The following is an 18333-nucleotide window of genomic DNA, read 5'->3' as shown; positions in this document are numbered from 1 at the left end:
TCCATGAAGTCCTCAGCAAGCAGTGGCACGCACTCAGGTAAGGATGGCGATCAGGTGTCCAGCGGTGACTAAACCAGATCCAAGGCGCTCCTGCTTCACAGGACAAGGGGCTCACAGCCTGGGGCCTTTGCAGAGAAGCTGGGAAGGCCATGAGGGCAGTGGCTACCCCATCTCAAGGAGGTACAAGAGAAGGGTGGAGGGGATGGTCCCAACGAAGTCAGATCCACCAGAAACATTTCTTCTTCACTTTCTTGGTTTTCCGCCTTAAGTCCTGCTTTTCTGGGACTGGAGGTTCTGCTGGGGACTTTGGTGGGGGAGATGCCTCTTCAACTGGCTCGGCTTCCTCCAGACTCTGCAGAACTTCATGGAATCTGCCTTCCTGCTGCCGAAAATCATACTCTACACTGAAAAACACAGAGAAGAAGGAAGGAAAGCACATTCAAATCAGCACAGACTGATTTAGCATCACCAAACGCCCCACTGACATGGAAGTGCATGCGCTTTGGGATTGAATCCCAGATCCTTAGGTACTCACTGGCTGTGTGACCTTGGAAAAGTTATGCCACCTCTCTGAACTTCCAGTTCTTCATTGATTGAATTGGCACCTGTAATGCCTTCCCCACAGGCATGTTATTAAGTATAAATGAGACATGTAACATGGCAGCCTTGTGGTAGGTATTCAGTCAATATTGGCTCTAGTCTCTCTCTTGCATTTATTTAATGCTCCTAATTGTTCATGATATTTATTTATTTTTTGCACATGTCATGCATGAAACCTGTCTCACTACAAGAGATTTAAATAATACAGAGGAACATACAATAAAACTGACAGCTCAGTTTCCTCGCCTGTGAAATGGAGGCAATGCTAGCACCTATCTCAACAGCTTTCTTTGGAAATAACCTGTGTAAAGTGAGATAATATAAATGAAGTACTCAGAGCGGTGCCTGGCGTACACTGAGCCTGACATAGTGTTAGCTTCTGTTACTGTCATTATTATCATCATTAGCATTATTACTACTAATATAGTATGCCTTGCTCTTTGAATTGCTTCTCTACTTAATGTATCTTGGAGAGCTTTACATATAAGACTGCCTGATAGTATTCCTCAATACAGATGTATTTAAATACTCCTCTATTGATGGACGTTTCTTAACTCTATTTTTTTTTTTTGCTGTCTTGTATGTTTTGAAGTCATTAACATACAGACACTATTGTGTTGTGTTGCTTATCACAGAGGGCTGTGAGGCAAACATGAGGCTGTCGGGGACCAGGGCTCCCAAGGTCGAGGGAGTTAGGAGTCAGCAGAGACTCTGGCCTGTGAGGAGGGGGTGCTGACGCTGCCCTGACCTCTGCGTGCCTGGGAGTGAGGCCAGCAGGCCTCAGGCCTCTCAGCCTGCCTTGTCACTCTGTCCTAGCCTACCTGGAACCCAGAGAGCTGGGCCAGAAAGAATGAATCCCGCTGGATGCCCCTGCAGGCTGAGCACAGCTCCCTCTGTCCCTGACTGCTCACTTCCCTCCAGAAGGAGGATTCACTGATGGAGGAGTTTTCGGCACATGCCAGGACACTTGTAAGAAGGCTGCGAAGCTTTTAGATGTGTTTGTTACCTGTTTTCATACCAGGGCTCCCAGAAGGCTCTAGGATAAGGAGCCAGCGTGGGAGCGTGGAAAGTGTCATCGTGAAAACAGTGCGTGCTTGTTTAGCTGGGAGGAAAACGAAATGTTGCACATGGAAGACGAAAGACCCCGTGTTGGTTTGTGATGTGGCTTGACTGGCTAAAGCCTTTATACCCAGCAAGGGCTGAAGATCAGCTGTCATTAGAGGGACACCTGTCCTTGTCTATTATCCCCATGTCGCCTCCCAGAGCCCAGGATCAGAGTTAGTGCTGCTGAAAAGGCACATCACATTGCCACACATGACTAATGAAGCCCCAAAGGGCGCCTTGTCCTGAATTCTGAGATGGCAGAGGCAGGACGAAAGAGTACAAAGGGCCAGACTGCTGGGGGGGTCGGTTCTTAGGGAGCAATGAGGAAGGGTGTCTAATTGTTTTGTTTTTGTATTTTTGATAAGTTTCACCCAGATTTTCTTCTCCTCTTACATCCTTTCTCTTTCTGTTCCTCCCTGGCCCCCTCTATAGGGACATAATCCTGGCTGGATGACCTATATAATGGATGAAACACAGGCTGTTTTTTAAAGCAAAGCTCCACAACTTATCAACTGTGAGACCTTGGGGGAATTCATCTCCCATTTGCATGTCAGCATGTCCTCATCTGTGAAATGAGCTCACTACCTACTCAAAGGATCTCAGTGAAGTTCAAGTGCCATGTGCATGTACAACATGCAGCACAGAGCAGGCTCCACGTATTCAGCCAGTCATTCAGCAAACATATATTCCATGTGCCAGGCCCTGCTGTTGCAGCTAGGGAAGGAACAGTAGACAGGCAGACACTCTCCCTGGCCTCCTGGCACAGCTGGTCCAGTGGCTCTGTGTCCTCAGTAAATGCCAGCCAATACAAATAGCTATTAGAATAGACCTTCTAGCCAAAGCCCAGGACTTGCCAGGTCAGTGGGCAGAGGCATCCACAGACTCACACGCTGAGTCTCCCACATCCAAGATGCATGACCTGGTACTGCACCCCTCTTTGTCTCAGGAGGCGGAGTGGGTGCACCAACCTGCACCTCATTCTCCTCAGTGGAAACTTAAGGGGATAGATTCAGAGGCTGGGCAACCTCTGCATTGCAGCAAGGTTGGAATTTAAAACAGTGAGTTGTGAGCTGCTCTGATTCTCACCCCTCTGGCACTGGGAACACACATGGTTCACAGGTAAGGAATATCCATAGTCACAGTTCTCCTAGCTCTGGAAATAGCCCTGCCCTCCCTACTATGGCAGAAAAACAGTCTTTACCATAGAACATCAGAGGGAGCCAAATAGAATGGGCACCCCCTTTAGGATTTCCAGGATTCTAGGATTTCCTTGTGCTTGCTAGTCCAGAACATTCCATCCATCCATCCGTCCATCCATTAATCTATCCATTCTGCTCTGGGCCTCACACTGTGCTAGGTTCTAGGGACATAGGAACAAACTAGACAGACATGGATACTGTCCTGTGGATCTTATTTCCCAGCATTTGAGACAGGCAACTAATAACAATTGGTTTCAAAACATACTTCTTATTTCTCTCAATGACTCCTACTTTCCAGTTCTTCATCCATATGCTCCTACCAAACAGTACGAACACACGCATGCACCAGCTGCCTTCCTCTCCGTATATGTGAACTTTCTCTGACTTTGTAATTCAGACAAACAAACAACAACGACAACAAACCACTTGAGTTTGTCAAGATTTACAAGTATCCTAATACCTATTAAAAAAAAAATAATGCTGTTGGCAGTTCCGTAGTGGGTATAGAACTGGCAGGCTTGTGTAGAGAAAGAGCCGGGAAACAGAGCGTGAACTTGATCTCATCCTCACAACTTGAAGTGCAGTGCAGTAGGGAGGATGGAGCAAGGCCTTCTGCGTTGACCACTCCCGGGCTGGAACTGAGGCTGTCCGGCTTCCTGGCTGGGAGACCCTGGGTACATTCTTTCTGTCGCCACTACTCAGCTGAGTGTGGGAGTTGTACTAGCTTCCTTGTACCTCGCCAGCCGGCTGTGCAGATGGGCCGCAGTAACAGGTGAATTCCCCTCAGGTAGCGCCCAGTCTCCGCCCGCTCCACTCTCCTCACTAGGTCTTTCCGTCTCAGGGGCCAAACGTCTCACCCCCTCACATCCACCTTCAGCTCTTGAGTAGCCCTCCGTGCACCTTGCCATCGCTGGGCACCCCTCCTGTCTATCTAGATCCAGGGAAGAATACCCTGTTTGTGTTTCTATGGAAACACAGCAGGTTTCCATTATAATCACTGGGATTTAGGGAGCTCCCCACTCCCATCTTGTGACTGCCCCCACTGGTCTTGACAATTTAAAGGGGATTGAAAGTGACTTTCTTTTCAAGGCCAGGCAAATAGCAGAGTATAGAGAAGTGTGTGTGCTTTGGAAAGAAATTGATTAATGTTTTTCAGGCCAAAGCAATTTATTAGCATAAAGGAAAATTGCCACTTTTCTTCTTATTCATCCGTTTGACAAACTACTGTTTAGTTTAGAGGGGAGGAGAGGGAGTATATTTTGCTTTGGTGGCAGCTGCCTTATAAATGGGGAGGGGGCAGTGCCCTCTCGTCTGCTTTTCGTCTTGAGGCCAGGTGGAAAAGAGGAGATGCCCCTCAACTTCCTGCTCAGCCAACTTACACCATGTTCAGCAACCCCGGGAAAAGAGGAGCAAGTTGCCAACTTGGTGAAAATTCAAGTAAATTCTTAGCAGAGGGTTGTTTGTAGGTACTGCAGAGGACTCTCTGCTTTGGGTTTTGGCTCAAGTATCAACACAGAACACCAATAACCTTTCCAACCTCAGTGCCTTCTCTCCTTCCTCTTACCCTCCCGGCCCTCCCACCCATGCCATTTTCTACCATCCGTATTCCATATATACTCTATATTCCATGCAAGGTCATAAGGAGGAAGATGAGTGTTGAGTGCTTAGGTTTTGCAGAACCCTGGCTTACAGTAAGAGCAAATAGTAGTCAGGAAGTTGTTACCATGCAGGATTCAGGAAGGGAGCCATTGAGACAGCCCAGAGCATTTGATGTGTACGGGGCTGGTCCTCCGAAGGACGCGTGGGAAGACGGGACCTGTGATTCAGGGATGCCGAGTTCACTGTCTGGGGAGCCTTAGGGCCCTTCACACCCAGGATGTCTGAGCACGGTGCCACGTTGCATTTAGTAAGTGAGCTATGTGTACACCAGGAATGGATGAGAGTTTTCAGGTTCCCCTCTCCAGGGCACCTCACTAATCTAGCTGACAGATCAATGCTCCAGCCATCATGCTAGCTGAAAAGCAGAAGGATGTTTTTCTAGGTAATTGGAAGCAGCGAGAGCCCTAAGTCATGGCTTGTCTGGAGGAAGATACAGTGAGGAGCAGATAGCAAAAAAAAAAAAAATAAATACATAAAATACATGAGCAAACAACAGAGCTAGGTTCTGGCTGTGAGATCTTGGCTGGGCAAACTGATTTTGGGTAAGCCAAAAGGAGATAAAAGTTTATATGGAAACAAACAAATAACAGAAACCTCTTAGTTTTATATAACACTTTTGAATTTGCAAAGCACTTCAGATCTGTGTTTTCATTTTATCCTCAGGGCAGTCCAGGAGGGTTGTTGTGCCCCTTTACCAGACAAGCAAGCTGGCAAAGGGAGATCACACTGTGGGTTACGACTGGAATCTCAGCCTGATGTCTTAGTCTGTTTGGGCTGCTGTAACAAAATACAATAGACTGGGCGTCTTGTAAACAACAGACATGTATTTCTTACAGTTCTGGAGGCTGGGAAGTTGAAGATCAAGGCTCTGGCAGGTTCATGTCTGGTGAAGACACTCTTCCTGGTAGATAGAGGGCTGTTTTCTCTGACTGAGTCCTCACATGGCAGAAGGGGTGAGGGACCTCTCTGAGGTCTCCTTTGTAAGGGCACTAATCACAGTGGGGGGGGGGGCTCCACCCTCAGGACCTAATCACCTCCCAAAGTTTTCACTTCCAAATATCATCACACTGGGCATTGGGAATTAATATATGAATTTTGGGGAAGGGACACATTCAGCCTATACACCTGGTTTCCTGACCCCTAGTCCTTTGATTTTCCTTCTAAAGAAGGATCAAGTGTTTCAGCTAAGGGCCTGGCTCTCTCCAGGACTTTATTCTAAGAAGAAGAAACAGCAAGGGAGCACCTGGACCACAATACATCAGGACATGTGGTAATTTAAAGGGGCAATAATAACAATAGTGATAAGAAGAATGACTATCATTTACGGAGGGAAATCTATATTGTAGACACTGTGCTACAAGTTTATGTTCCTTCTCATGAATTCTCACAGTTCCACGTGAGAATTATTACCTTCGTTTCACAAATGCGGAAACTGAGGCAAAGAGAGGTTAAATATTCTGCCGAGGGCACGTACTAGCAAGTGACAGAGGCAGGATTTGAACCTTGGCTGTCTAGCCTCAAAGCTGTGCGCTAAGATATACTGCACCAAAAGACCGTGGGAATCTGTATGCATGTGAATTCCTGATTGCCATACGTGGGTGGAGGCAGGATGGGGTAACCAAGGCCTGGTGCTCCTAAATGACCTCACAGTCCCCTGTGGAGCCAGACCTAACATGGGCCGGGCTGGGCTGCACAGGGGGCCCTCTGTGGACCAGCTGCCCGGCCCACCCTGCAATAGTCTTTCTAGATTTCAGGGCGGCCTTCGCAGGGAGGCTGCCTCTCCGGCAAAGGTGCCTGCCCACCCCCTAAGGAGGCAGCCTGTTCCAGGTAATATCTGGACTCAGCCATGTTGGGTCTGGTGCAGGCTGCTGATGTCTCCTGTGGGCCCTTTGCACTTCCTTCTCAGCTGGGGGTCTTGGTCTGTTACAAAGAGAAATGTTGACAAGCCACTGCCGTCAACCACGCACTCCAGGCAAGTTGACTGAGAAGTGAGTGACCCACGGTGTCTCCCTGAAGACAGAACATCTTCCAAATTCCTCTCCACCTCTTCTCTACCTCTCGTCGGAATGTTTCTGTGGTCCTTCCCTGCACAGAGCCCAGGTGCGCCACTGACTGATTGAGTTCCTGCGACTCTCTTTTTTCGAGAATTAGCTGTGAGAATCAATGGATGCAGCGACGGTTAGGTGGTTCTCGTCCATTTGGATAAATCATGACACTTTGGGAAGTGTCTTTGGGGAAGTGGGAACTTTAGTTTGTATGCTTCCCCCCCTGCCAGGCCTACCAGGGATATTATTCCTCAAACTTTCTCCTAATAACCAGTTTGCTCATTTTTTATAGGGTGTAATTTTGAGCTCAGAACTTGCAGCCATTTCCAATTGGCAAGTGCTCTCCTTCTCCCAGGGCATCTATCTGCCCTGAGTCTTCAGAAAATCACCGGTTCTCAGCTTGGCACATAAATAAGCAGGATCGAGCTGCAGAAATCCTCTCTGCTGATAGCTATCTTTGTAAGAAATCTGTGTTCTTGGTTCTGTGCCAAGAAAGTCTGCGTGTTAAGCCCTCAGAAAGGGTGGGTCATCTCAGAGAAGTTTAACACTGATGACACAAGGTCAAAAGGAAAGAGGGGAAGGAACAGGAAAATCTGAAAGCCCTCCTAGGTTTGAGCCCTGGCTCCACTGGGTCTTGGATAGATCACTTAACCTCTCCAAGCCTCAGTTTCCTCATCTGTAAAATGGTAATATTAATCCTACCTACATTTTAGGGTTGTTGGGAGTCTGAAATGAGATGATACACACACAGCGTTTAGCAAAATGCCTGGCACCTTGGCTGGTTCGACAAATGGTAATAATTATGACATTGACTTGACAGAGAAAGAAAGATTGGATCACTCTGTGGTCACCTGTGGCCTCAGTGCCAGCAGCCACCCGTTTGTTATGCCTGGGAAATACTCCACTTGTTTGGTTTTATATTTATGGCATGTTTCAGCCTCTGTAGCTATTAATGCATTAAAATAGGTTTCATTTTTTATTGCAGATAAATTGCTGATGCTGTAAATCCTACGTCTTTCCCCCCACATGCTAGGGAGAGAAGGAGAGGAATAACGACCACCCAGTAGGAGCAGGGAATACAGAGGGTGTCTTGGGTATCGGCCTGTCGGGGCTCAGAGAAATTTTTACATGTACCCCAGACTTCGTGACTGTTTCCCAGAGAGACAACTTAAGCTGTGTTTGTTGTGGAGTGTTTGGGGGATGCTGGATGGTATTGCCGTGATGTTTTTGTCCCAGCCTTTGAAATAGTGTTGCTCAGTCCATACTTTGATTTGAGGAGAGGTACAAACGCATCCGTGATTGCTAGAAAGAACAGATCTGCTGTGTGCTTTATAATTGTTTTTTTAGTGTGGACTTTATTGCTGGCCAGAGAGTGGACTGTGGCTAGAAGATGAGGCTCTCACAGTTCACCTGGCTCCTTGCTGGGGAATGTCATAACAGACAAAAGGAAAATACTAAATAATTTAAGTGGAAAGTTGGTTGCTAAGCCCATCGGACTGAGTGCTTATTGCATTTCTAGAGAAGTGCCTTTTTCTCTGGTTAGGTAATAGCTTTCAGTGGCAGGCAAGGCCAAAGCCTGGCCAAATAGCTTAACCAGAGAGGGAAACTCAAGGAAGAATTCTCAGGCCACCAACCACATGACCTCTGGCGGCTCACGTGGCTCTCTTTCCTGGGTAAGAGGAAGTCGTTGCTCTCCTCTTGCAGGTGCATGGCTGTGAGGCTTTGGTCTGCGTTCCAAGGAGCCTCCACACTGTACTCCGAGTAGCAAAACCATGGCTGGGAAGCACCAGGAGTGAGGATGCTGGTTGCTAGGTACAAAGAGAGGCGCTGGCAGTGAATCCCCTTTGGGTAGCCATGAGTTCTCTGTCTGGTTCAGAAGGAACCTTAACAGTAGAGGCATCGATAATGAAAAGGAGCAACTCGCAGTCTGTGGAGTGTGAGGAAGCGAGCGATCGTGGTGGGCATTCCCGCATGGTGTTTAGCTCCATGCATAGTCCGTGGTTCAGGAGCGCAGGATGACGACACTCTTGTCCTAAAGGTGGTCGTCACCAGCTGGCACACACACCCTTGTCACACGTCTGCTGTCAGTCTTCCAGAACCCACCAGCCGGCAGTTCTCAGCATTTGGGCTCTTGGCTGGGGAGCAGAATTAGGCTTTAATTGCTCTTAACCTTTATTGGAGGAGGCATGCCAGCCTGGAGTGCCAGTCAGTTCCTGATGTCAGATGAGGCCCCAGGAGCCGGGAGATGTAGGAGGAAGGAAAGGCTACAGATGAGTGCCCTAAGTAATGCATAATGCAAGCCTGGGCCCCAGAGTGGCCTGAGAGGGACTCATTTTGTCTTCTCATTGGAAACGGGAGGCGTCAGAAGGTATGGCTACTCCATAAACAAGCCCCTCTCTCTCCTCCTCTCCCCTCCCCTCCCCTCACCTCCATTCTCACCTGCAACCTTCGTATATAATTAGGCCTACGTGTGACCATCTAACCCTAAAATCAAAGCCAAGCAGAAGAGGTAACCCATCTTTCCAAGGATATATTAAAAACAAAAGCTAGTTTTGGGGCTATTTTATAAACGAGTATTTTCTATTAGTAGGCTAGTTGTCACAAGTTTCTAGTAAATCAACTGTCATCTCCTCCTTTCAGGACCCTGGCTTTACCTAGTTCAATGTTCCAGAAGCCTTTCCCAGAGAGCTTGCTGCAACTGCAGATTCTCACCCTCTACCCCACACCCCGTGATTCAGCAGGTTTAGGGGTGAAGCCCAGGTACTGGAATTAACAGAGACCCAGGGGTTCTGATGCAGATGAGCCATGATCACACTTTGAGAACATTGTTTAGCGTCTGCAACTTCAGCATACACCCACACGACACCCTTGGCTAGGTGGAGCTTAGCAGTGGTAGAACATTCCAGTGACCCCTAACATCGATGGAGTGAGTCTGGCCTCTGAAGGGGGCAGGCTGTGGAAAGGGGCTTGCAGGAAGACAGCACTGAGTTCTGATGTGACCATTGCCATTGTTAGTTCTAGAATAACTGTGCAAGGGCCTCATCCCTCTCAGCTTCAGTTGCCTCATCTGAATATTGCGCAAGTGCCTGGCCCTCCCTGAGCCTCAGTTCCTTCATCTGTAAAATGGGGGCACTTTATCTCGTATGGTTGTGAGGATTACGTGTGAAGACGAAAGGTGCTTTAAATGACCAGGAAATAACGGCCCAGTAAGAGGCAGCTCTCTTCTTACTTCTTTCCCTTAGGGTTCATCCCCACAGGTCCCTGTCCTCGGCTGTTGTAACTGTAAAAGCCATCAAGTATGGTCAAATAAACTGACCTCCAATTGGATGTGAGCAGTTTATGAATTATAAGGATTTAATCTGAGTGTACTAGTTTCCTTTTGCTGAAATTACCACAAATTTCATGGCTTAAAACAACACAAATTTTACTGTCAAAGTTGTGGAGGTGAGAAGCCCTTCAGAACTGGAAATCACGGCGTCAGCAGAGCTGCGCTCCTTCTGGGAGCTCTGGGAGTGAACACATCTCTTGCCTTTTCCAGTTTTCAGGAGCTGCCACATTCCTCTGCTTGTGACCACATCACTCTGACCCTGCCTCTGACCTTCCTCACGTCTCCTTCTCTGACTCTTCTGCCTCCCTCTCTCCCTTCCAAGGACCCTGTGGGTACCTCGGGTCCACCCAGACAGTCCATAGTTCTCTGCCTATCTCAACTCCTTAACTTAATTACATCTGCAAAGTCCTCGTTGCCATATAAGGTCACATATTCACGGGGCCCACCAGTTAGAATGTGGACATTTTAGGCATTATTCTGGGTTTTGGTATTTCATCAAGAGAACCTGCAGATCTAATGCTATAAATCCCCCTTCCAGAGACATCACTGGGGCAGTTCAGCATTTGGGCAGTCGGCCGGGGAGCAGGACAGAAAGAAGACGTTTTAGCCTGGAGGGAGTGTTGTGGTTCCCCAGTCAAACCTTGCCTTTCCTACCACAGCTGGTGCAGAAGTACTGGGCAGTGATGTCGGAAGGCCGTGAGGAAGAAGGATCTCAATGTCCTGTGAAAGTGCAACAAGCTTTCTGAGTCATCAAAGAAAGATTTGATTCGGTTACATTTCGTTGAAAGTATGTGATGTTACAGATATTTTAAAATTGACAATCCATGTTCTACATTCAGTCATTGTTAGATTCAGCTCAAAAGGATCTACTGAGGACTACACAGAAGCCTGCCTTCCCTAGTAAGAACGTTTGCTTAACTTAGATCCTCTATTTCCTTAAACAAAGGGTAACAGTGACTTTACTTTTGGGCAATCTAAATAGCTGTCTTCAACTCGCCACTACTTTTTCTTCCTCCCCTGTCAATGGTCATTACCTTCTTTGATAAGAATCTATTGAGCACCAACTGTGTATGAGATATTGACCAGACTTTGAGAGACTAATCATTTTCTGAAGGAAAGATTTCATAAACACTGTATTGTGACACAATAGGATCAACGAACGGTGTAGCAGAGAAACGCACATGGCTTGGTGGCCCTTCTGAGGATGAGTGTAAGGGTGGCCAGAGAACTGGCTTTTATGCTGCAAGACTAGGAAATGTCCAGGCAAAGTGGGGCAGAAAGGCATGCCAGGGAAGTGTGGGAGCTGGTGCAAAGGCACTGAGGCTAGACAGAACTACCAGCTGAGTGTAGTTCCCTGTGGCCGGAGAGGAGCCAGAGCCACAGGGAAGAAGGCGTTGGCACCACATTGAAAGGGCCTTGAGAAAGTAGCTAATGGAAACGGCAGGAACCAGGACGAGGTTGGTTAGCAGGGGAGTGACATGGTCAGATTCTACTTTTCAGGTATAATTTAGCAATCTGCATGGAGGATTACTTGGGATGGGACAAAAGGGACCTATGGCAGAAAGAACAGTTAGCATTCAAGTGACAGATGATGAGAACTTTTGCTGAACCTGAGCCCCAGGAGATGGAGTGAGGGCCGGGTTTGGCAGTTAGAATCAGTAGCGCATTTGGTGTGTTGTGAAGGAGAAGAGGAGGTCCAGGTGGACTGTGGTTTCCCTATGGAGTCACCTCATGGTCAGTGGTGTTGAATGAAATAAGAAATATTGGTAGAGAATTACTTTTGTGGGGGAAAATGAATGTGTTTTGGGATGTGGTGAATTTGAGGTGCCTTGGGATGTTAAGTGTAAATGTCTGCAGTTAGTCGAAAATTATATATAAATACACACACACACGCACAATCTATCTCAGGAAAAAGGTAGGGACAGTCATGCCACAGGAGTCACAGCAATACAGTCCATGAGTGCAGATGGAGTGATGGGAAGAGGCTAAGGAAGAGAGGAGGGCGGGCTGTCCAGGGAGACCCTGGATGAACAATGGCTCCTCTGTTTCTCTCTTCTCTCTGGCACCTTTCAAATCTTACACGGCCAACCTCCCCTTTTCCCCATTGAAAATGGTAAGTTTGCAGTTCACTCTTTATTTCCGATTCCTCAGCAGCATGTTTGGCTGGTAGATGAAAATTTTTCTGCAAAAGACCTCCTATTATTTTCCCTTAAAACACATTAGAGGCATTTTACAACTTAAACCAAGCAGATTTTTTTCCTGGGAGTTACATCCAGAGAAGAAATGGATGATCTGTGTGGTCAAAGTCTGCCGAAGAGGCTCTGCTGACTATTTTTAGAGCGAACATGAAGTTGAAGTGCAGATGTGGCCGGAACAGCAGAGGAACGGGTGGGGGAGAGAGAGCGAGGGGGCTGGGAGAGACCTTTCGCTCTTCAGAAGAAGAAAAGGAGCCGATTCCTTTGGGCAACACTTCCCAAATTTCAATTCACCACTTTCATGATTTTTGAGAGATTCCCCACACCATCTGGCCAATTATTTATTTAACATGTTTTTTTTTTCTCTAGATCAATTCACTTTTTTAAATTTAAAAACTTTTTTTATACAAAACTGGTAATATCACTTTTGAAAATGGAGACCTACATCAATTACAATAAACAGTTAAGAGGATTAGTTTTAAAGTTAAAAGCTTCAATAAAAAAATTGAAAGTTATTACATTCTGGCTGGATACTGGTGCTTGCCCAGGGCTATTAACCTGAGTCCTACTCTGTCTTTGCAGAGAAATGTGATAGGAAAGCATTAGGAAGGTTTTAAGATGTTCTAGTACCAAACTCAGATTTTCCCCTCTAGGTAATTGAAAGGATTGAAATAAATTTGAAAAGAGAACGACTTTCTCATGAAGTAATTTGATGTTATTTAACGTTGGGGACTACAGGTGGCATTCACTCAGCCCTTTGGGTAACTTGTCCTAGGATTAATGCTAAGGCGAGGTGAGGCGAGTGACTGGGGCCTAAGCAGCTTGGGACCAGCCTGAGGTTTAGAGCCAATTTCCACCCCCTCCCCTTGGAGCCTATGGCAGTGAAAACTCAAAGGAGTTCATTCTCCTTGGTGTATGTAATCCCCTGAAAGCTCCTAAGGGCCGGGCATGGAATCTTTAGGCATTGGTGTTGGTGCTCCCTGATGAAACAGGATCTATCCAGGGGATTGATGCTAAGAGGAGAGCCAATGAGGCTTCAGGAACAGAGAGAATGAGTTGGGTAGAACCGGATGACCCCACATGTCCTGATAGGAGCAAGCAGCACAGCCATGGCCTTTGGCTGGTGACGCCTGTGGGAACAACACTTAGAAAACCTTGTGCATTGCTAACTTAGCAGCAGCATCCCCAGAGGCGACCCGGTGGACAATCCGTCATTCGCCCATGTGCTTTATGAACAGCGACGTGCGCTGAGCCCATCCGTCATCAGGGAAAGAGACCGTGGCTTACCAAGGCCTGGGGATGAGTATTTCACATCACGTATTCCTTCGTTTCTAAGATCTGACTTTCCAGGACACAACACAAACTTGAAGTCATGTGAAATGTTAAAAAAAATAAATGACAACTCTCATCTTCCCACTGTTACTACGATGGGGATGTTCTGATCTCTCTGCTTTCATCAAATTAATTGCCCGTTCCTTCGCAATGGCTGAGATACAAGGATATGGATACTGTCTGAGAGAAAAGGCTGGCTTTGAATGGTAATGAGGGATATATGCATACGATAGCTGTTCTTCTGGAAAACGAGGTGTGCATGAAGGTTTCCGAACCCATCCAAGGGTGTAACTTAACTTAGAATGTTTGCTTGGGATGTTTGAAGTAAGTGCTAGAAAAATACAAACATTCTCAGACTTGTTGGAAGGTCATAGTTTAGCCAAATATTGTTACTTTTAATTCAGCTTAGACTATCAGAATGTCAGAACTAAAAGGGACCATTGGGACGCTCTAATGAAAGGCCCTCATTTTTCAGAAGAGGAAACTTACAGGCTGGAAATGACTTGCCCAAGGCCAGGTCACGAAACTTGTAGTGGACTGGTGAAATAGCCGTTACATAAGCCAAATAAAAGATCATAGAAAGCAATAGAAAATACATCGTCTGGCTGCTGAAGAGAAGAGAGACTATCCAAAATTCAATGGAGGTTAGTTCAAATTAATTCTTCTTGTTTATGATGAATAGTTTCTTCTCCTCCCTAGCTGTCTAGACATTTAATAATTTTTGTCCTCCTAGTGATTAGAAAATGTACTTAAAATAGGAGATGTAAACAAAGAAGCAAAAAGATAGCGATGGATGAGATGCCTACTTAGTCCTGCTTAGATGTCACCCTGCTGCAGGGCTTTCCCTAGGCCCCCTTTTATGAGAGGCAACTTCACATTGAGGTGAAAGGTATTTTCTGTGAACAGTCCTGAATCTTCTGTTCGGTGAAACCACCTAGTCCTGTACAACTGCTTACTGAGGCTCAGTGAGAAAATGCCCAAAGACCTAACCAAGTGCAAGCACCTCCTGACTTCTAGGCACATGGTATCTTATTAAAATGAAATCTTAGTATTTTGCATGAGAGAATGAGAAATTTTTAAAAGCACACATAGGCAACCTAATTGAGCTCCAGTTTGCTCAGGCCCTGAGCTGCTGTTCTCATCAGAAATAGAAAAGTAATGGAAAAAGCAGCCTTGTTCACTTTTGTCAAACGAAATTAGATGTCATCAACTGAAATGACTGCTTTTGACCACTTTTCTACCATGCCATTGAAAGTGGGCTTCCAGCTAAGGGGGCATTGATCTTTCTAGTAATAACGGTAATAAACCCTTGGATTTGTACAGAGATTTGCAGTTACAAGAGGCATTCACTTACCTGTATTGTCTCATTTTGTCCTCATGGCACCTGTGGATAGGGATAACTGTTCCCACACTATAGGCAAGGAAACTGAGCCCAGGTCAAGTTAGCTGGCTTGGGAATTAAAACACGGGTCTTTTGACTCGAAGTTTAGTGCTCTCACCACTATATGATGTTTGCTTTTATCACGTGTAAAAATCTACTTTATTACAGCACCATACCCTGTGCTGGAAAGAAATACTGTACTTAGAAATGAACAGAAAATGCTTAGCACAGTTCTTGACTCATAGTAAGTGCCTGGCATGGGATAGCTACTGTTGAGGAAGAGACAGTGTGGTGGAATAATTATTATCACAGGTTTGGGATTAGAAAAATCTGGATGTGAGTCTCAAACCTGGCTCTTTCTGCTCTCAGAAAATGCTCTACATGAGCTAGGCCAAATGGTTTAACTTCCCTGAGGACCATAACAGCCACCTCGCAAGGTCCAGCTGTGAGATGAGCTGCCAGTGTGCACGCCGGGCTGACCATAGTGACTGTACTTAGTGTTTGATAAATGCAGCGATGATTACATCAAAAGGATATGCTCATAGACCTGTCATCACGAAAACAAGCAATCCCTGCCTCGGAACCAGATGTTAACATTTCATAGTAGAACTCCTTGTTTTTTAAGTCTCAGGTATTCAGAGGCCTCCTGTCTCTGCCTGTCTCTCAACTTGCTGCACTTAAGAGAGTTTGCTAGAGTGCTCAGTGGACCCTGCAGCCTCATGGTCTACAGAGCAGGCCTTGCTTATGGCCAGGTACCTGTAGATGATGCAGGCCGTGTTCTGGCAGGTGCTGCAGTTGTTGAGATCTTGGCCAGTTCGGTAAAAGTTGCGCCTGCAAGACAGAGCATTTGCTGGATCAGTCTAGGGGCGGAAGCCACGTGGGCCACACACATTCTCCCAACTGGCCCCTTAGTCCCTACAGCGTAGCATTCACGACGCTCTGAAGCTGCATGAGCACTACAAACAAATAAGAAAATCGTGACAGGAGGAGCTCACATTTAAACACTTTTCAATCTGAGGGTTTCCATGCTGACGACGGCCCTGCGAGAGGAGGGCTTTGCACGGCGCAGAAGGAGATGGTGCAAACTCTGACCCCTTGGTTTGATGCATTCCCCTCTGCATCATCTCAGTGCTGCTCTCTGATGCCGCAGCCTGGTGCTGATTTACAGCAGCAAGTGCCAGTTACCTACTTCTCCCTCCCACCCCTTCTTTGTTTCCCTTTTTATTTATTTCAAGGTATTACAGACGTACAAATGTTTTGGTTACAAAGATCGCTTTTGTAATGATGAACTTTAGCCACTGCTGCTTCTCTGTCTTTAGAGAGCGCTCTCTGGAGAGACGAGCATTCCACACCTAAACAAATAGCTGCTCTTCCCTCCCCAGACTGGTGCTGAGTCACCCAGGAAAGCATTTTGTGGCTGTTTTCTCTTCACAGAACTGTGATCTCATTTCACTTCCTACTTAGTCAGTGATGGGTCAGCCCAAGTCATCAACGAGGTCAGTACGGGGGCAGGTCAGTGGTAACTTAATGGCCACCTTACGTCCTTTGTGACAAACACACAAAGAACTGAGATACCTTGCAAATGCAGGGACTCGCTAAGAGCATGGGGCGGGGGGAGTCCCTTCCTGCTATCCTTTCCCCCATCATTAGCCAGCTCTGCCCTCATTTTTATAAAAACAATTTTTGAGCCTGCTGCTTCATTGCTGCCTTTCTCCTGTAACACCTGAACACAAAAACAAATAGCAGTGGAAATCCACACAAATCCCCCAAAGCCTAGAACTAAATGAAACCCAGTCTGAGCAAAGGGAGGCTATGGGTTACGATTTGGGGAAGCAACAGAACCTCAAGCATTTCGGAGACATTTTAGTAATGGAAACCAATGCTCTCACTCTGCCCCTGTGTTGGCAAATGACTTCACCCAGTGGTTTTTAATATGGAAAAAATTCCCCTTACCCTTCAGTGAGAGCTCGAGCTTTTTCCAAGTCTTGAATTACATTCAAAAGGACTTTAATTTTCTCTTGGTTCGAGTGCAGAGATTCCTCCACGGATTGCAGCCGGCCTTGGAGGTCGCAGAGTTCACCCCGTGCCAGGTGAATTTGATTAATGCCGCTAATCTCCCTGTTGCTCTGAAGTTTGGTCTCACTTCTAGGAAGGGAGGATGGGGAGTGACTGCTTCCTGGACAATTTGGAAACTCCAGGGTGTCCGACTGGGTGGGGTCCTTTGCCATCTGCTCCTGACACACGGGGGCAGATTTTGATGCACTTTTAGTTTTGAGTGACACCAGATTCTGGTGATTGCTACTGGATGCAGGACAGTCCGAGGCTCTTGCTGGATGGGCTGGCTGGCTGTGCGAACCTGGCGAGGGGGAGCTGTGAGTCCGTGGAGGTGAGGGAACACACGTTTCCTTTGACTGAGATGACAATGGGCCAAGGTCTTTGTCATCGGTGTTGTCTTTGGGCAAAAGCAATTCGGGTTTGAGTTTCTCTGTGCCTGGAATGTGGTTGGCACTGCTGGTGGCATTTGAACAGGAGGGGGATCTTTCTGAATCTGGTGGAGTCACCCTTCTCCTATCACCTGTACACGTGTCAACCAAAGGGTGTATAGAGTTGCTTATTTCAGCCGACCTGTCTGGACTGAAAGTGGACTCTCTAGCATCCCAGGAAGTACTGTGGTAAATATCATCTGGGACCTGAATGGCAGCTGTTGCTTTCCCTGCAGACCTCCAGGTTCCTGCTTCCAAGCAGATGCTAACAGGCCCATTGCTCTGCACCTTGGACACCCCAGGGGGAAACGGGTGGGGCACCTTGACCCTTTGAGGTCCATCCTCAAGATGCTGAGCCAACCTCAAGTAGGCAAGGTTAGAAGATACAATGTCCTGTTCAGAGAGGGTGCCGTTGACCTGGATGGCACTTGGGGATGCTGTTGGCATTTCCACCAGGGACTTGCTAGATGTGAGTTTCTTCCTTTTGAAAACTGGGAAATGCTTCCTGAGACTGGGGGAGGTTTGGATCGCAATGTTCCGAAAGCCCCCTGCCTTCTGGGACCTGGGGAAGGAGAGTGAGTAGGTGGGGGGGTGATGGTGCCTGGATGCTGGAGTCTTCCCCATCACCACTGGGTCTTCAGGAGTGTGAACGTCAACCTCAGCTAGGCCAGTTGGGTTCTTTGTGGTCCCATCTTCCTTGAATCTCACCTGCTGGGATTTGCTCCTGCGGTGGTGAGCTTGTTTCACAAACTCCACTGACTCTAGACTGTTACGCTTTAGAAGCACAGGTCTCACTTTCATATTTTGCTGGGCCATTGAGCCTTAGTGGAAAGGATTGGGTCCATATGCTTCTCTGGGGCACATCTCCCTTAGGTCTTTGGAGCAGCATCTAATGATGGCATCTCTGACATGGAGAACTGCCAGCCAGGATGGAGTGGTCCTCTCCTTTTGGTACAGGATGCCCTGTTGGCCATTCCCAGCCTCTAGGTTCTACGCAGGAGCTATCC

At 47.0% G+C, this 18333-nt stretch overlaps 2 protein-coding genes across 2 annotated transcripts in view; one reads left to right on the top strand and one right to left on the bottom strand.

Annotated features, from left to right (window-relative positions):
• Positions 1-18333, top strand: part of DOCK2 (dedicator of cytokinesis 2) — a 389839-nt gene that overhangs the window by 185843 nt on the left and 185663 nt on the right. The window lies entirely within an intron of this gene.
• Positions 218-18142, bottom strand: INSYN2B (inhibitory synaptic factor family member 2B). The gene is made up of 3 exons (XM_069483577.1): positions 16797-18142; positions 15600-15674; positions 218-404 (listed from the first exon to the last, which is right to left on the bottom strand). The coding sequence occupies exons 1-3, from the start codon at positions 18140-18142 to the stop codon at positions 218-220; spliced, it is 1608 nt and encodes a 535-aa protein (XP_069339678.1).

This window comes from Eulemur rufifrons, chromosome 10 (genome assembly GCF_041146395.1).
Source record: "Eulemur rufifrons isolate Redbay chromosome 10, OSU_ERuf_1, whole genome shotgun sequence".
Lineage (NCBI taxonomy): Eukaryota > Metazoa > Chordata > Mammalia > Primates > Lemuridae > Eulemur > Eulemur rufifrons.
The sequence above is the reverse complement of the archived record's forward strand: the minus strand, read 5'-3'. Positions and strand labels throughout refer to the sequence as shown.

Excerpts from the sequence above, each read along its gene's own strand:
- INSYN2B (XM_069483577.1), bottom strand. The coding sequence starts at position 18,142 with ATGGCCCAGCAAAATATGAAAGTGAGACCTGTGCTTCTAAAGCGTAAC. Across the intron at positions 15,675-16,796 it reads GCTCGAGCTCTCACTGAAGG|GCGCAACTTTTACCGAACTG; the intron begins GTAAGGGGAATT and ends TCTGTCTTGCAG. Across the intron at positions 405-15,599 it reads ACGGCCTGCATCATCTACAG|TGTAGAGTATGATTTTCGGC; the intron begins GTACCTGGCCAT and ends TGTGTTTTTCAG.